Source organism: Eulemur rufifrons, chromosome 28 (assembly GCF_041146395.1).
Source record: "Eulemur rufifrons isolate Redbay chromosome 28, OSU_ERuf_1, whole genome shotgun sequence".
In the NCBI taxonomy this organism is placed as follows: domain Eukaryota; kingdom Metazoa; phylum Chordata; class Mammalia; order Primates; family Lemuridae; genus Eulemur; species Eulemur rufifrons.
The window spans coordinates 71,425,422-71,441,222 of NC_091010.1; the positions used below are offsets into that span (position 1 = coordinate 71,425,422).

Consider the following 15,801-nt stretch of genomic DNA (forward strand, 5'->3'; position numbering starts at 1 on the left):
CCCAGTTTCTTTCCCCACTATTGCGAGCTGGATGTAGAGCTCCCTTCCAAGAGCAGAGCATGGAAAGGGGAACGTGGTAATTTTCCAGTGGAGAAACCTGGTGGACACCAGCTTAGCCAAATGACAGAGGTCACCTTCGCCAGTGGTAACGCAAGTTGATGCCGTGTACTCTCAGTCTAATCATGAGACAGTGTCAGGGAAATTCTACAAAACAAATGGCCACTACTCTTCAAAAGTGTCAAGGTCATGAAAAACAAAGACTGAGAAATTGTCACAAATCAGGGGAGACCAAAGACCCTAAAGACTAAATGCAGTGCGGCATCGTGCACTGGGTCCTGGGGCAGAAGAAAGGTGTTGGCGAAATACCTGGCGAGATCCAAGAGTGTGTGGTTTGGTCGATTGTGTTGCGCTGGTGTTAACCTCCTAGTTTTGGCAACACACCATGATGCTGTGGGACGTGAACCCCAGAGAACTGGGGGAAGGTTCGCAGAGACTCCCTACACTATCTTTGCAACTGTTCTGTAAATACAAAATTATCCAAAAATAACATTATTTAAAAGTCATTGGTTGGGTAATACATTTGCAATATGTTGGTAAACAAAAGTCAGGTTTTAAAAAGGACATGCTGTTTTGGTCAAAAGTAGACAAAGTCCATTTTAAAAAGATTTTAAAGGAAATGTGCTAAAATTTAACATCGATTATCCTTTGATGGGGTAATTCCAGTGATCCTGCTTCTCTTCTCTGCGACGTGGCTCCACCGTCCCCTTCCCGTCATCATGCCCCCGCACACCTTCCCCTCCCCAGAACCTGGGTGTCGTCCTTGCGAGGTATCGCCAGCCTGGCTGCCCCACGCTCATGCCCATGCCTCACACACAGAGGTCTTCGGTGACTGTGTTAGGGCAGGACTGGATGCTGGCATTGTTAAAAGGCTCTGTGGTGGTTCCAACTTGCAGCCAGGATTGAAAGCACCGTGCTCAGGTGAGTGTCGCTGCGAGTGTGTGCAGCTAAGTGCCAGCCAACCCTGTTTGCGAAGCCAGAAGACGTGAGCTGCAGAGTTGAAATACGGATGACCATGGAGGGTCACCAGCTCCCTGCGCCCAGCAGGGAGCCCGTTGCCACTGAAGTTGTCCTTTCAGAAAACATTTGAGAGTGTGTTGATGGTAACAGAAACTCTGACTATAGTAAAAACAGAACAAAACAAAACACAATGGCTTGTGTGCTTTCCATAAGTGAATTGTGTGAACTAAAATAAATCTCAAGGCTCCCAGCGGACTGAATAGACCCCCTCTTGGCCAAGGGGACCCCAGAAATGCCCTAAAGCTGAGTTGCCGGCCACGAGGGAGGTCAGATATGCCTCAGCATGCCCCTCCCTTCTTGGAGAAGTCCCCTGTGACTCATGACAGCTAAGGCAGAGCTTGACCCACCCCTGCAGGTCATCCATTTACTTAACACATCACTTGAATCTGGGTGTGTGTCTGCTATTTGTCCAGCGCCTTGTCTCTGATTAACAGGCTTCTTTATCTTAACTTGAAACATTCCTGGCCTTTAGACAAAGCTTCCTTTCTTTAACCAATCACAAATCAAAGGATCTTTAAACCCACCTGTAACCTGGAGTCCCCTGCTTTGAGATGTCCTGCCTTTTCAGACCAAACCAGTGTGCGCCTTCCATGTACTGAATATATCACTTTATTTAACCACTACAATAAAAACATGCCTCCTTTGTAATCAGAGATAACTTTCTCAAAATCGTTCAACTCTTTCTTTCCTTTTGTTTTCTTCCACTGAATTTGCCAGTTAATGTGACAAAGTGGAACAGGATTCGGATGTTGAATTTTCCTTTTGGCCCCATTAATTTGGCAAGTGGTGATTCAGGTACCACTGGGGCTGCTCAGACAAACCTCCTCATCAGATGGTCAGAGCTTTTGCATCCCACTTTCTGACCTTTGGGTCGGTGACATGTTCCTGGACATGTTTATCCACAAGGTGACCGGTGTCAGCAGCTGGTGCTGCCAGAGCCCAGCTCCGTCCTCCCCAGGGCCATTGGATGTACTTCTAGGCGGCAGCAGCCACAGGATCAGACTTTGAAGAGATGGCCAACAGCAGGTAATAATAAACTAATAACTGGGGCCAGAGAAGGAGGACGTGGCATTGGCTGTTGGGTCACCCGCCTTCTCAAGGATGCGTTATAAAAGTTCTGCCTTTGCACAGGACTGTGCTCTCAGGTCGGCAGTGGGCGCCAGCGGCACCATGGCTGTCCTGGGCATCACGGTGGCCCTGCTGTGCTGGGTGGCTGTCCTCCTGCTGGTGTCCATCTGGAAGCAGGTCCACAGCAGCTGGAACCTGCCGCCGGGACCTTTCCCACTTCCCATCGTTGGGAATCTTCTCCAGTTGGAACTGAAGAACATTCCCAAGTCCTTGAACAAGGCAAGAAAAATATTGTTAATTTTAGGGAGAATAATTCAGGAATTAGATCTAATATGTGTGTATCCAACTCACGGCAGACAAATTGTTGTTAGTACCAGCTTGTTATGAATTAACAGTAGGATGCAGGAGGGGGTGATATTCCGAGTGCAGCGCCGGGCACGGTGTGGGTACGGGGCCCCCAGAGGCGCATCGGCTGCGCGGGCTCTGAAGGCCCCTGCCTGTGCCGCGTAGCCGGGCTGGTGACGGGGAGGCCGGCGTGGCCCGCAGTGGAGACGCGCCGGCCGGAACACCAGGATGGCCGTGCGCTCGCGTCCGGACGCACAGCCGCCCAGGGCCAACCTGCGTGCGCCGAAGCGCGGGCTGGAAAGTGAAGCTCCGGCCCAGCCTGCGCGGGAAGCACACCTGCCTCCTGGGCTAACAAATCTCAAGATTAAGTGAGTCGCTAAAGAACGCCGCCCACAGCTTGGCGTTTGCACTGGGCGGTGTGGACACTGTGCGCAGCGCAGGCTGGGCTGGCGGCGGGCGGGATGAGGGCTCCGGCTCAGCCTGCGGCCCCTGGGACCAGGACCTTGGCTGGGGAGTGGGACATGGGGTGATGGGCGCGGGCGCTGGCAAAGTGGCGTCAGAGAAGGGGAGGAGAAGCCAGCGTCTGCGGAGCTGGGTGTCCGGGCCAGCGGGCCCTCGAGGGGGGCCGGCCAGGTGCGCCAGCGCGTCCCCCTGCGCTCCCTGCTCACGCAACGGCCGTCTGCGGGAGGGCCTTCCCACGTTGGCTGGACTCAGATGGCCCTTCCCCAAATCCCCCTGGGCTCTCCGATCAACGGCAACGACAAGTGGCGGAGGCGCAGGCTAAAGCAGGGCCCTCCTTGGTCCCCGCAGATGGCAGAGCGCTTCGGGCCGGTGTTCACGCTGTACCTGGGCCCGCGGCGCGTCGTGGTGCTGCACGGCTACAAGGCGGTGCGGGAGGCGCTGCTGGACTACAAGAGCGAGCTCTCGGGCAGAGGCGACATCGTAGCGTTCCGGGAGCACCGCAACAAGGGTGAGTCTGCTTCCCGGGCGCGGGCGCGACACCCGCGGCAGTCGTGGGCGCGAGCTGCGCCGGCCCAGTAGTCACCCTAAACTAGCAGAGAGAGTAGCGGCAGCCGCGGGAAGCCGGACGCGGCACAGGTCCCCAGACGGTGCGGTGGTGGCGCGCGCGCGGTCTCTCTTGGTGTTCTCACTGGTTTCCAGTGTGCGTTTCTGAGGTTACGTTGTGTCACAACCAATCTGTGATGTTTGATTTTCCCTCTTCTGCATCGTGGGTTTGTTTTCCTTCTTTGGAGTTGCCAAAAGCAAAATCAACCCTCTGGGTCCTTGTCGTCAACACAGGAGCTTGGGGGAGGACCCCCGAGACCAGGGTGCTGTGGTCAAGGAGCTCAGTTCTGGTTCAGGGGACCCTAATCTGCCACCTCTGGGCCCAAGGGCGCGTCCTGAAGGCAGCAGGTCGGGCTTGGCTGCCTCTGCCTGGGGCTCCACAGTCTCCTATGACCCACATGGCCCAGACTGAGTCTGAAAATCAGTCCGGCCCTGGACACAGATGCCTCGGATCCCCCAGGGTTGGTGACAGAAATGTCCATTATTAGCATAGTAGTAAGCATAGGCTGTGTGATGTGCTAAGGGAACTGCAGACATCATTTCAGAAAATCTTTTTTTCTTTTTTGAGACAGAGTCTTGCTCTGTTGCCTGGGCTAGAGTGACGTGGCGTCAGCCCAGCTCACAGCAGTCTCAGACTCCTGGGCTCAAGCAATCCTCCTGCCTCTGCCTCCCAAGTAGCTGGGACTACAGGCATGCGCCACCATGCCCGGATCATTTTTTCCCCCTCTATGTATTTTTAGCTGTCCAAATCATTTCTTTCTATTTTTAGTAGAGACGGGGGTCTCACTTTTGCTCAGGCTGGTCTCGAACTCCTGACCTCGAGCGATCCTCCTGCCTCGGCCTCCCAGAGTGCTAGGATTACAGGCTTGAGCCACCACACCGGGCCCAGAAAATCTTTATAAAACTGAGAATACTCAGTCCCTCCCCCTGTATTTTCAAGCCCTCTAAAGGGATCATCTCGGGGTCACCCTCCACTCAAGCTGACCCCACAGGTGGCCACACTGTCACTTCTGCCCCTCTGCCCCGCCAGCCTCCTTGGGCACCAGTGCTTTTCCCAGCCTTTCTGGATGAGATTCAACCCCGAGTCCAGGCTGGACCCCCGCCCCCTCTCACCCCACCTCATCTGCCCAACTCCCTCCCTGGCCAGGCTTTTTGTCCCCTGGGCAGTTTCTCGGCCCCTGCAGGTGCCTCCTCCCACCAGTGGCCAAACAGTTAATGCGGGAGGGGCTGAGACGCTCCCCGGAGGGACGTCACTGTTGTCCCTTGTTTATCACAGAACGCCCGAAGCCCAGTAGAATGTCTTCCACGCAGGAGGTAGTTGACAAAATGACGATGGATAAGAGGAAGAGAAGAGGGAAGGTGACGAGGAGACCCTAAGGTGTAAGGGGGCTTGTAGCTGAGAAAGGGGCAGGGCCAGGGGTGACGGAGAGGGACCAAGTCAGGGGTGACTCAGACGTCCCTGTCTGGGGGAAAGTGAGAAAGGTTTGTAGTTAACTGAGACAGGGATGGAAATATGTGAACATTTTTAAAGAAAAGAAAGTTTAGTTTTAGATTTGCTGATTTCAGATGTCTCCATGCTCCCAGGGGGACCCAGCAGGAGACTCCTGGGGGGAGAGACAAGAGCGAGGCTTTGACAAGCACATAGAGGGGAAAGGGCTCAGTTTTCCCAACCCCATGGTCCCTGCAGTCAGAGAGTCATGTGACCTCTCAGATTTTAGTAAAGAAACTAACTGGCTGTGAAGCCAAAAAGCCATCAGTTGAGGTGGCTACAGTATGAGGTTAGAAACTGATGAGAACAGAATGGTTTTTCAAGAGTTTTGTCAATAGACAAGAAACAGGTGGGAGGTTTTTCCTGGAGTGGCCACATGTGGTTTCATTTAGCATGGGAAAAACTCGGTGGAAAGAGAAAAAGAAAGAAAATAGTGATGCTATGAAGAAGAAAGCAGCCGGGACGGTTCAGCACCATGGAAAAGTCACAGGGTGGGACTTGAGGACCCCAGAAAGGATTCTCCTCAAAGCCCACCCCGTGGCCAGCGCTGGCAGCTGCCCGCCTCCTCTGCTGCCCCCCTCAGCTCACCTGCAAAGCCCGGCGCCCAGGGCCCTGACAGCGCCCCTCCCATCCAGCCCGTTTCTCCGAGAACTGGGCGCTTGGCGTAACACCCTGGCCGTCCTCCTTCCGTAGGTGTCATCTTCAATAACGGGCCCACCTGGAAGGATACCCGGCGGTTCTCCCTGACTGTCCTCCGGGACTACGGGATGGGGAAACAGGCCAACGAGGAGCGGATCCAGAGGGAGATCCACTTCCTGGTGGAGGAGCTCAGGAAGACCCAGGGTGCGTGCCCGCCCCCGCAGGACCCGGTGCCCACACAGGCGGGAGGGGCTGCGGGGGCTGGGGTCCCCAGGTGGCACAGCTACCGGACCCACGGACAAGGAGAGGGTCTCACAGCTCAAGTTCCCAGCCCTGCGTTCCAGGGCGAGCAGGAGTGGCCCTCGAGTGTGTGCCTGCTGTATCATAAATAACGCTGAAAAGCCAAGAAAACTCAAATAGGTTCAAACATTCACTGTTTTATGTGAATTGCCACAGATTTTAAGGCGTCTTCCCACAGGCCTTGGTAAGTCTCAGCAGCGGCCCACCTGCGCTGACGCCCACCTGTTTTCCAGGCCAGCCCTTTGACCCCACTTTTCTCATCGGCTGTGCACCCTTCAACGTCATCGCTGACATCCTCTTCCGCAAGCACTTTGACTACGACGACAAGAAGTGTCTGAGGCTGATGCGTTTGTTTAATGAGAACTTCTACCTGCTAAGTACTACCTGGCTCGAGGTGAAGCCATTTCCGTTCCATTAATCTTCAATTGTTTAGTTTATGTGAGAAGAAGGAGAAGAAGGAAAACTCAGGCTGTAGGGGACCGGCAGGGCCCAGAAGCCGGAGAGCAGGAGCGTTTCGGCAGCGTCCGGCTACGCGGCCCTAACTGTGCTCCTGGGGGCGTCAGGGCCCTGCACCCCTGGCTTGCTCAGGTCAGGATGTGTATGGACCCACGAGTGCACATTTTCCCACAGAATGTGCCATGCCTTGGAGAATGGTGCCCAAAGAAGACACCGGTGACCCCAAATGTTTCAAATAGCACGATTGTGATGGTCGTAAATTCAAGTTTGGAGAAAGTTAGCCCAGGACACACAATTATGTTGCATCTAGAAAAAAAAAAAAAGTAGTGAAATGTCTCTCTCTCTCTCTCTCTCTCTCTCTCTGTCTCTCTAGTTTTACAATAATTTTTCGAGCTTTCTACACTACCTGCCCGGAAGCCACAGAAAAGTGTTAAAAAACGTGTCTGAAATAAAAGAGTACGTGTTTGCCAGAGTGAAGGAGCACCACCAGTCCCTGGACCCCGCGTGCCCCCGGGACTTCACCGACTGCCTGCTCGTGGAAATGGAGAAGGTACCGAGACCCTGGTGCGAGGTGGGCTCGCTGGGCCGGGCGCGGGGCCCTTCGGGTCTGTGCTGTTAATGCGACCCCACTTGCTGCTGTCCACGCTGCCCACCGTGGCTGCACCAACGCTCCTGGCCTGGCACAGACGCGCTCGGCCTCTCGGGCCGCGAGGAGGCCCCGTCCTGCCTGTCCACCCAGTGGGCCTGGGGCTGGGGGCCCTCAGTCCCCTGCAGGCCCTGTTGCTTAACCCTTTCCAGTCCACTCCCAGTCCTTGCACCTTGCCTGAGGAGAAGCCCTCGGTGCTCCCTGTGTGCGTGACCCCAGCTGTGCTTGTCTCCCCGCGTCCCAGCCTCCCCAGCTGCATTCGCCTGCAGCCCCTCGGAACCTCCAGCCCTCAGCCCAGATGGGTGAAGCTTCTCGTGCCCTTGTCTTTTCCCTTCCCGTGGCCTGGGGCTCAAGGGCAGTGTGGGAATTCCACACTGAGTCCTCCTGGGCAGCAGGCCGAGCAGCTCTGCCGTAGGTTTGGCCCTCGCCGCCCACTCCCTGCCCAGCAGGTGCCAGCCCTGCAGCGGGAGAGACGGCAGCAGAGGTCGCCCAGCTCAGACCTGAGCGGTGACCCAGCTCGAGGCATCTCGGGGCCCTCGTGCCGTTGGGGGAGACTGAGCCCCGAGGCCTGGGTGCAGAGCCCTGTCCTGGCCGCAGGAGGTTTCCTGAGAGCCTCAGTTTCCCTGGCGTGAGGTGGAGATGACATGTCTCTCCCGGCTCCCAGGCCCAGTCCCGCTGGCACAGCCTCCTCGACACTGTCTCTTGTGTCCCTGTAGAGCTGGGAGGTGGCCAGGTTCTCTCTGTGCTGAGGGAGACAAGCCCTGTCTTCCCGTCACCGAGACCCCCGTGCTGAGTCCCCGTCTGTCTCTCATGTCGCAGAGGAAGCACAGCGCGGAGCCTTTGTACACGCTGGACAACATCTCCGTGACCGTGGCCGACATGTTCTTCGCAGGGACAGAGACCACCAGCACCACCCTGAGATACGGGCTCCTGATTCTCATGAAGTACCCTGAGATCGAAGGTATGCGGGTGACAAGCCGGACACCGGGCCATGTGGCTGCGTCTCCCTGGGCGGTGGGCACACCGCACATTTTAGGCGTCAGCTTTTCCCTTTAGGTGTCAGCTGCTTGCGAACCCGCACAGGTGACGTGGCAAGATCACTGGGCGGACTGCTCTGAGGGGAGATGCTGCTGCTCGTGCCGGCCCCGGTAACCCCGCTGCCGGGAGCCCTGGGCTGCGGCTGCCTTCAGGCCCTTCCATACACTGTATTCTTAAAGCCCACCCAGCCTCGAGAGTGGATTTTGTAGAGTCTGAAGTCATTTCCCCCAAGAATGTGGATTCGTGACTGGTCTCGGGTCTGGCCCTGGTCTCTGGTCTTTCTGAGGCGAAACGCTCGCGTGAAGCGTGACGGGCGAGGGGCGCAGAGCGTAGGCAGGGAAGCCTTCATGGGTCTGCAGCAGTTACAGGGGAACTTTTGACCATCCTGCACTGGGGGAACCGCAGACCCAGAAAATGTTTTAAATGATCATTTGTGAGGAATTTTCAATATAGACAAAAAGAAAAGGTAAATATTGACACCCATACGTCCGTTGCCAAATTTATCATGTATCAACATTTTGCAATATTTGCTTCAGAGCTCTTAAAAAGCAAACGAATTACAGAGCCAGCCAAAGTCCCACTGCCTTGCGCTTCCCTGCCTCCCTCCGCAGGGGTGGTTTCAGGGTTGGAGCGTCCCATGCCTGCCGTCGTACATTTAGCATTTACTGAGTGTCAGCATACAAGTCATGTGATTGCTGTGGGTATGTGAATATTTTTCCTAGGTACCACACTGTACATAACTTTCTGCAATTTGGCTTTTTCATTCAACATATGATAAAGACCCATAGGAAATCTCAAATGCAGAGAGGCTAGGCAACTCGCAAAAGTTATCTCTGTTTTGCAAAGCTGGTCCGTCTGTCAGAAAAGAGAGACTTTGAGACTTCAGGCAGTAGAGCACGCACACCTGATTCCAGTCCGCCATTCTCCCTCACACTTCTCAGGAGCGTGCGATAAACTAGCCTGGGAGAACAACCAGTGCGAAGATTTCCCTCCTGGAAGAAAATTTCACGACCCTTTTGTTGTTCTTTGCTCCTGTGTGAAGAGGAAAGCACTGGATAAGCCGTTGTCAGCTGACGGCTGCCGAGACATTCTGTGGACTGTGGATAACCCCATAGAGCTAACCCCCCACGAACATTCGTGGAGAATTTTCCAGTAATTCGCTTGCTTAGGATGCTCCGCAGACATTGTCTGGGAGGCTGACGGGTGGACGTCCAACCAGCTTGGAGTTAGTCCTTTCAATTTGTCTCATTCATTTCTTGGCAGAGAAGCTTCATGAAGAAATTGACAGGGTGATCGGGCCGAGCCGCGTGCCCGCCACCAAGGACAGGCTGCAGATGCCCTACACGGACGCCGTGGTGCACGAGATTCAGCGGTTCATCAGCCTCGTGCCCTCCAACCTGCCCCACGAAGCCACCCAAGACACCAACTTCCGAGGATACGTCATCCCCAAGGTCAGAGCCTGGAGCGCACGGCACGGGCACCCCGTCGCTCGCCCCCCGGGGACCCGCATGGGGCCCCAAGTGCCTCCCTGTGGCAGGTGGGGCGAGCGGAGCGCGGGGTGGCATGCCACAGCGTGCCGCGTCCCCATCGGTGCTCACACAACCCCGGAGGCCAGAGAGCGGAGATCCGGGAAGGTGCCTTCTCGGGCAGAGCCCGGAACTGGTAGTGAGTCTAACGTCGGGAACAAGCGACCGTCAGAACCAGCCCCGGAGTTAGTCCCGGGACGAGATTAGGGCTCCCGTCTTCATTCAGAGCTGGCCTTGACTGCTTTCCGCCCCGTCTTCCCCTAAACGGCTTCCCCAGCTGGAGCATACTGTCCTGTGTAAGGCGACATCCTGTGTGACGAAAGACAGCCTTCGCTGGGGGTTCCGACGAAGGCCTCATTTGTCGACGTTGCCGACTGAGACAGTCTTTGTTTCCTCCAGGGCACAGTCGTAATCCCCACTCTGAGCTCCGTTTTGTACGACAGCCAAGAATTCCCTGATCCAGAGAAGTTCAAGCCAGAGCACTTTCTGGATGAGCACGGGAAGTTCAAGTACAGCGACTATTTCAAGCCATTTTCTGCAGGTAAGAGGGCCCAGAGGTGGCACCTTCCCTCGAGGCCTGGCCCTGCCTCCCTCAGCTCTACTCAACGTGCCACCGCTCGCCCCAGACTAGCGTGACACTCGAGCCGCCACGCCCGGGTTCCTACTTCCGACATGACCCGAACGTGCTCTTCTCTGTTCAGAGAGGCTAAATGACATCTTTTCACCAGTAGCCCTGGAATGAGGTGTTGGGGATGGATTGTTTTCCCATAGCGTGGACATTTTACCTCCTTCACTGATAAACTCTGTTTCTGCTTAACAGGACTTAGTGAAAGTCGCTCAGAACTGTGTCACCCAATTGTCCATAATTTTAACAAAGGGCAACTAAATGAAATCTAACCTTGGTTGCCGGGACGCATTGCAGAGAGCATCGCGGCCCTCCCTGGGTGTGACTCAGCGGCTCTTCCTAAGGCCTCGACCCCTCCCGGGCCTCCCCTGGTGCTGCTGTGTGGGGCATCCAGCAGCCAACTCTGCCCTTCTCTCCCCTCTCTGCCTGGTGGCTTCTCACGGGCCGGTTCCCTCCTGCAGGGCACCGTGCGTGAGACGGGGCCGTGCCTTCCTCACTGGGCAGACAGATCCCAACTTAACACGGGGTTTTGCAGTCGAGTTCTGGACGATCACGGTCGTGTGAAGGCTGGGCCTTGAATAAGCCACTGCCACTGATGTTCTTACACTGAACACATTTGACGCTTCTTTCAGTGGGCAGAGGGGGGTCCCGCCTCCCTGCGGCAGCCCCCAGAGCCCATCCACCTTGCCGCCTCGCTGCCCTGTGTCTCACCATGGCACCGTCCCTTCCAGGAAAGCGGGTGTGTGTTGGAGAAGGCCTGGCTCGCATGGAGTTGTTTCTGCTCTTGACGGCCATTTTGCAGAATTTTAACCTGAAGTCTCTTGTGGACCCGGAGGATATCGACCTGAGCCCTGTGACAATTGGGTTTGGCAGCATCCCGCCACGCTACAAACTCTGTGTCACTCCCCGCTCGTGAGTGTGAGGAGGACACACCCCGGCCCCACCTGTCTTCCCGGCATACCCGCAAGGCCCCCCGCGAGACCCCCCACCCTGCCCAGGGAGCCACAGGGGTAGTCCGGCCCCAGCGATACTTTCCAGGGTCCCAATCTTCAGACAGAATGTGAGAACAAAGTCCACAAGATACTCTGTTAAACTTAATTGAACAATGAATTTGTTTGAGCTATGTCTGGGTTCCTAGGAGCATGGTGTCAATAATTAGGGATCTGTCACTGTGAGTCAAACTGACCTCTCCTGAAAAAGCAGAGCTGTCCAGGCCCCAGCACCAGAATCTGTGATAAAGTATTGACAACAAGGAATAGAGACACGATTTTGAAGACTGGCATAGGGAGAAATAATACAGTTTTGTCAGGATTTATCGACCCTGTCAAAAATATATTCCCTCCCGTTTTGCCTTGGGGTGTAGTTGTTTCTGGGCCTCCCTGTGACCACCAGTCTGTGCTATATTTTAAGGGTAAAGTATGTCTGAAAAGTCAACATAGTCATCTGTTATTGTCTCTTATTATTAAAATCTGACTTTGTATCTGGAAGGAGAAATGCTAGGCTTAGGGAGACCCTCATGTGGAATGAAGCAAAAATGTAGCTAAAAGTCTTCTCAGTGAACTAACGCGAACACGTGAAACAGAGGAGTTTGGAGCAGGAGCCCCGTCCGCACCGGGCCGGCCCTCTGCATGCACAGCCTTTGCGCCCCGGCCGCCCCCCGGTGACACGGAGCCTGTGACTGGCGGCAGAGTCGCAGGCCAAGCCCCGGAGCAGCCCCGGCACACCGTGCTTGCTGTCCATGCTCCTTCACAAAATGGGCAGCGTCTCACCGCCGGCATCGCGGCACCTTCCGGTGTCTCCTGCCTCCCTCGTGGAAAGCTTTCACCGGGCCCCATCTCCAGACCCTGGATCTGTTCACATACTCAGAGTCCCTGTCATCGCGTGAGGAAGCACATCGCCAGGCTCCTGGGATCAGGACGTGCTGTCCTGGAGGCCTGGCTGCGCAGCCCGCACCTGCCAGCTCAGCCCCATGGGCCACCGAGGACCAGTGTCCCCCGACGGCAGAGCAGTGGGCTGCGGCTGCGGCCGCCCGCGGGGCCTGTGCTTCTCGACATCACACTTGCACAGCGGGAAGATGCTTCCAGCAGAAAAATGTATTAAAATACCTTTTTATTTGCTTTGGGGTAAAGAGGTTTCAATTTGCGAGAACAGCCTAGGAAAATGCTAACGTACCCGACAGTGACGGGGAAATGCCGGGGGCCGTGAAGGCCCTTCCAGGGTTGTTGTTTGCGCCATCGAGCATCATTCAGCTCTGGTGCCCAGGTTGCCGTCCTGGTCAGCACGGTCCAAAACTGCACCCCGGGGGCTTCCCAAGCCTCGGCCATTTCAGGTCCCACCGACCCTCGAGAGGGAGCAATGACCAAGAGGTGACATCGCTGTAGGAAATCCTCTCCGGATCTAAGCCACCTGTGCAAAATCAGAGAGAAGGGGCCAGTGGGGGTGGGGAGGATGGAGGAAGGAGAGAGGCTCCTCTGGTCACTGCGTGAGACGTGGTTGGACACCTGGGCCGGGACCTTCAGCCCAACTCCCTGCGGATTCTACTCTAAGCCCAGACCCTTCCTCAGCTCCAGGGGGCGGGGGGGGGGGGGGGCGCGTCCACCTGCGTCAGCTGCCAGGGAGGTGGACGTGCCCCGCTGCAGCATCCTGCTGGCGTTAATACTGCCCCACTTGCTCAGAGAGACCCACAGGGCGATCGTGAGCATCATGGCTGGTGCTTTGCAAACCCCACGGCTACCCCGTGTGCTCTGTCACCAGTCACGGGCCCTGGATGCTCCTGGGTGGTTCACGCTGTACTTCACGGGGGGGTGTCTTGTAGCGGAGAGGTGTGTGGTGGAAAGATCCAAAGTGCCAGGACCAGCCGGCGAGGACCTCCACTTCCGCCCTTTAGATGAGGAGCTCAACCCCGAGCACAGAGGGCTGTGACGGGGACAGGTGTGTGAAGCGTGCACTGCACGAGGAAGCGTCTGCCCGTAGAAGATGCCAGTAGCAACCACCTCCCTCATAAATTCACTCTTCCAGACAGAGATCTTTTAAAATGCCCTAGTGACTCCAAAATATTATAAAATCCAGAGCTTTGGGCAATATACAAGGACTCCCATACTCAGCACCAGCCTATTTTCCTAAGGCATTTTTCCTTTTTTTTTTTTTTAGTTTTATTAAGTGTGATTTACATACAATAAAATTCATCAATTTGAATATGCAATGAGCTGTCAGGTACATACAATCATGAGGACACCACCGTAGTCAAGACATAGAATATTTCCACGACCTCGAAATTAGCTCCTGCTCCTTTGTGGTCAGTGTTCTGCCCGGGACCGGGTCCTGGGTGTCTGTCTCGCGTGGCCCGGGAGCTCTGCTGTGTCCCGAGTGCCACATAAACCAAAGCTTACGCTACACAGTCTCTGGTTTGTGAATTCTTTGGGGATTTATCCATGGGCTGTGTGAGTTAATTTTGCATTCATTTTTCTTGCTAAAAAGTATTTCTGTATATGAGTATCCCATCATTTGTTACTAATGACCCTTGAGTTCTTCCCAGTTTCTATCCACTGTGAATAAAAATGCTATAAGTATTCACCTACAAGTCTTTGGGTGGCTGTGTTTCTTTTCTCTTGAGAAAATATGTCGGAATAAAATTGTTGGGTCATGTGAAATGTGTGTGTTTCATTTTTGGGAGTTTTCGTTCCCATCAGCAACAGAGATGAGTTTTGGTCTCTCTGCATCATGACTGCACTTGGCATCGTTAGTCTTTTTAATTTTAGCTCTTCTGGCAGAAGTGTAGTAGAATCTCATTGTGGTTTCAGTTTGCATTTCCTTAACGACTAATGAGGTTTCCGTGTGGCTATTCACTCTCTCTTCGGTGAAATATCTGTCCAATGCATTTGTCCATTTTAAATAAGTTTTTCTCTCTTGATTTTCTTATACTGGAATCACATCTTTATCAGATATGGTTTTTCACATTTTTCCTTCAAGTCTAACTTGTCATTTCATGTTCTTAACAGTATTTTATGAAGGGTAAAAGATTTTAATTTTTATGTTCAATTTATCAATATTTTCTATTTTGTGGTTCATTCTTTTCTATTTCCTGTAAGAATTTTTTACATAACCCAAGTCCAGGAAGAGTTTCTCCTATGTTTTATTCCAGAAATTTTACAGTTTTACCTCATTCAGCGCTGGTAGAGCAGACGGTGGATTCCGACACAGGCTCCGTCGGGAATTCAGATGATCCGGCTGAGAACAATTTCACGGCACAGCAACGTGTTTTTGAGGCATTATGGGAAACAGCGAGGTATGTTAAGAAGGGTGTCGATTATGCCATTTAGACAAAAAGAGATATATTAATATTTATGTTGACCGTCCCCGTCCGTCAAGATGCGCCTTCCATGCTGTCTCCTCTGAAGCCACCTCTCGCCTCCCAGCCTGAGCGTGATCCTCCCCCCGGGTCCCTGCTCTGGTTTGAATGTTTGCCCCCCACACCTCATGCTGAGACGGGATTCCCCGGTGTCGGAGGTGGGAGGTGTCTGGACCGTGGGGACAGATCCCTCGCTAACCGACGGACGCCCTCACCCGGGGCTGAGTTCTCACTGTTCGCTCCAGCTGGAGCTGGTGCTGGAGAGAGCCTGGCACCTGCCCCGCTCTCCTCTGCCCCTGCAGCTGCCCGTCACCTCCTGCCACCAGCGGGAGGTCCCCTGGGCCCCCACAGCTGCAGAAGCCCAGTCCTGAACCTCTTGCCGTCAGAACTATGAGACAAGGAAGCCCTTTTTCTTTATAAAGCACCAGCTGCAGGTATCCCTGTACAGTGACACAAGGCGGACTAGACAGTCCCCAGCAACCTCGTCTCGCTCTGCCCTTCCCTCCCGAGGAGGGAGGCTCTGCTCAGCGTGTCCCCACCGCTGCTCCCAGGAGGATGCCCTCGAGCCTCTGATCGGTATTTATTAATTGAGTGATCTTCAACTCGCCCTCACAGACAAACCAGTGACTTCAACCCCAGTTTTGCAACCGCTCTCAAAGTCCATCAACTGCAAATACAAATGTTTACTCACAAAACACACATCGGCCAGGGCGAGCACAAGCTCCCTGTCTTGCCCCATCGGCAGGACCCGTTTGTGCTTCTGCCAGGTCCTCAGACAGAAGTTTTTTGAAGTTCCGCGTCCCCTAGATTTTGCCAATGTTCTCTTCAGTGGGAGCAAAGGCTAAAAGCGGTGACTTTGTGTTGTTGAAAGGCAGAGGAGGGGTGACTGGTAGGTTTTGGGTCAAGGCCTCGGCCGTGCATCTGTGCCAGGACATTCCTTGGCTGGGGGGACTTGAGCCTGAACCCCAGCAGGTGGAGAGGCTGCCAGGAAAGGAGCCTCATTCAGGGAGAAGTAGAACTTTTTTTTTTTTTTTTTTTTTTTGAGACAGAGTCTTGCTCTGCTCCCCGGGCTAGAGTGCTGTGGTGTCAGCTTAGCTCACAGCAACCTCAAACTCCTGGGCTCAAGCGATCCTCCTGCCTCAGCCTCCCGAGTAGCTGGGACTACAGGCATGCGCCACC

The 15,801-nt window shown here is 54.6% G+C and overlaps 1 protein-coding gene across 1 annotated transcript; it reads left to right on the top strand.

The window, feature by feature from the left end:
- Nucleotides 1-2,216: 2,216 nt before the first annotated feature.
- CYP2E1 (cytochrome P450 family 2 subfamily E member 1) lies at nt 2,217-13,443 on the top strand. The gene is made up of 9 exons (XM_069460544.1): nt 2,217-2,424; nt 3,301-3,460; nt 5,738-5,887; nt 6,217-6,377; nt 6,813-6,989; nt 7,905-8,046; nt 9,387-9,574; nt 10,049-10,190; nt 11,006-13,443. Exons 1-9 carry the CDS (start codon nt 2,248-2,250, stop codon nt 11,188-11,190), a joined length of 1,482 nt encoding a protein of 493 aa, XP_069316645.1. The 5' UTR covers nt 2,217-2,247; the 3' UTR covers nt 11,191-13,443.
- Nucleotides 13,444-15,801: the final 2,358 nt, after the last annotated feature.

What these genes read in the sequence shown, in the direction of transcription:
- CYP2E1 (XM_069460544.1), top strand. Translation starts at nt 2,248, where the DNA reads ATGGCTGTCCTGGGCATCACGGTGGCCCTGCTGTGCTGGGTGGCTGTC. An exon ending in TTCCCAAGTCCTTGAACAAG is followed by an intron (nt 2,425 to 3,300) that starts GCAAGAAAAATA and finishes TGGTCCCCGCAG; the next exon opens with ATGGCAGAGCGCTTCGGGCC. An exon ending in GGAGCTCAGGAAGACCCAGG is followed by an intron (nt 5,888 to 6,216) that starts GTGCGTGCCCGC and finishes CCTGTTTTCCAG; the next exon opens with GCCAGCCCTTTGACCCCACT.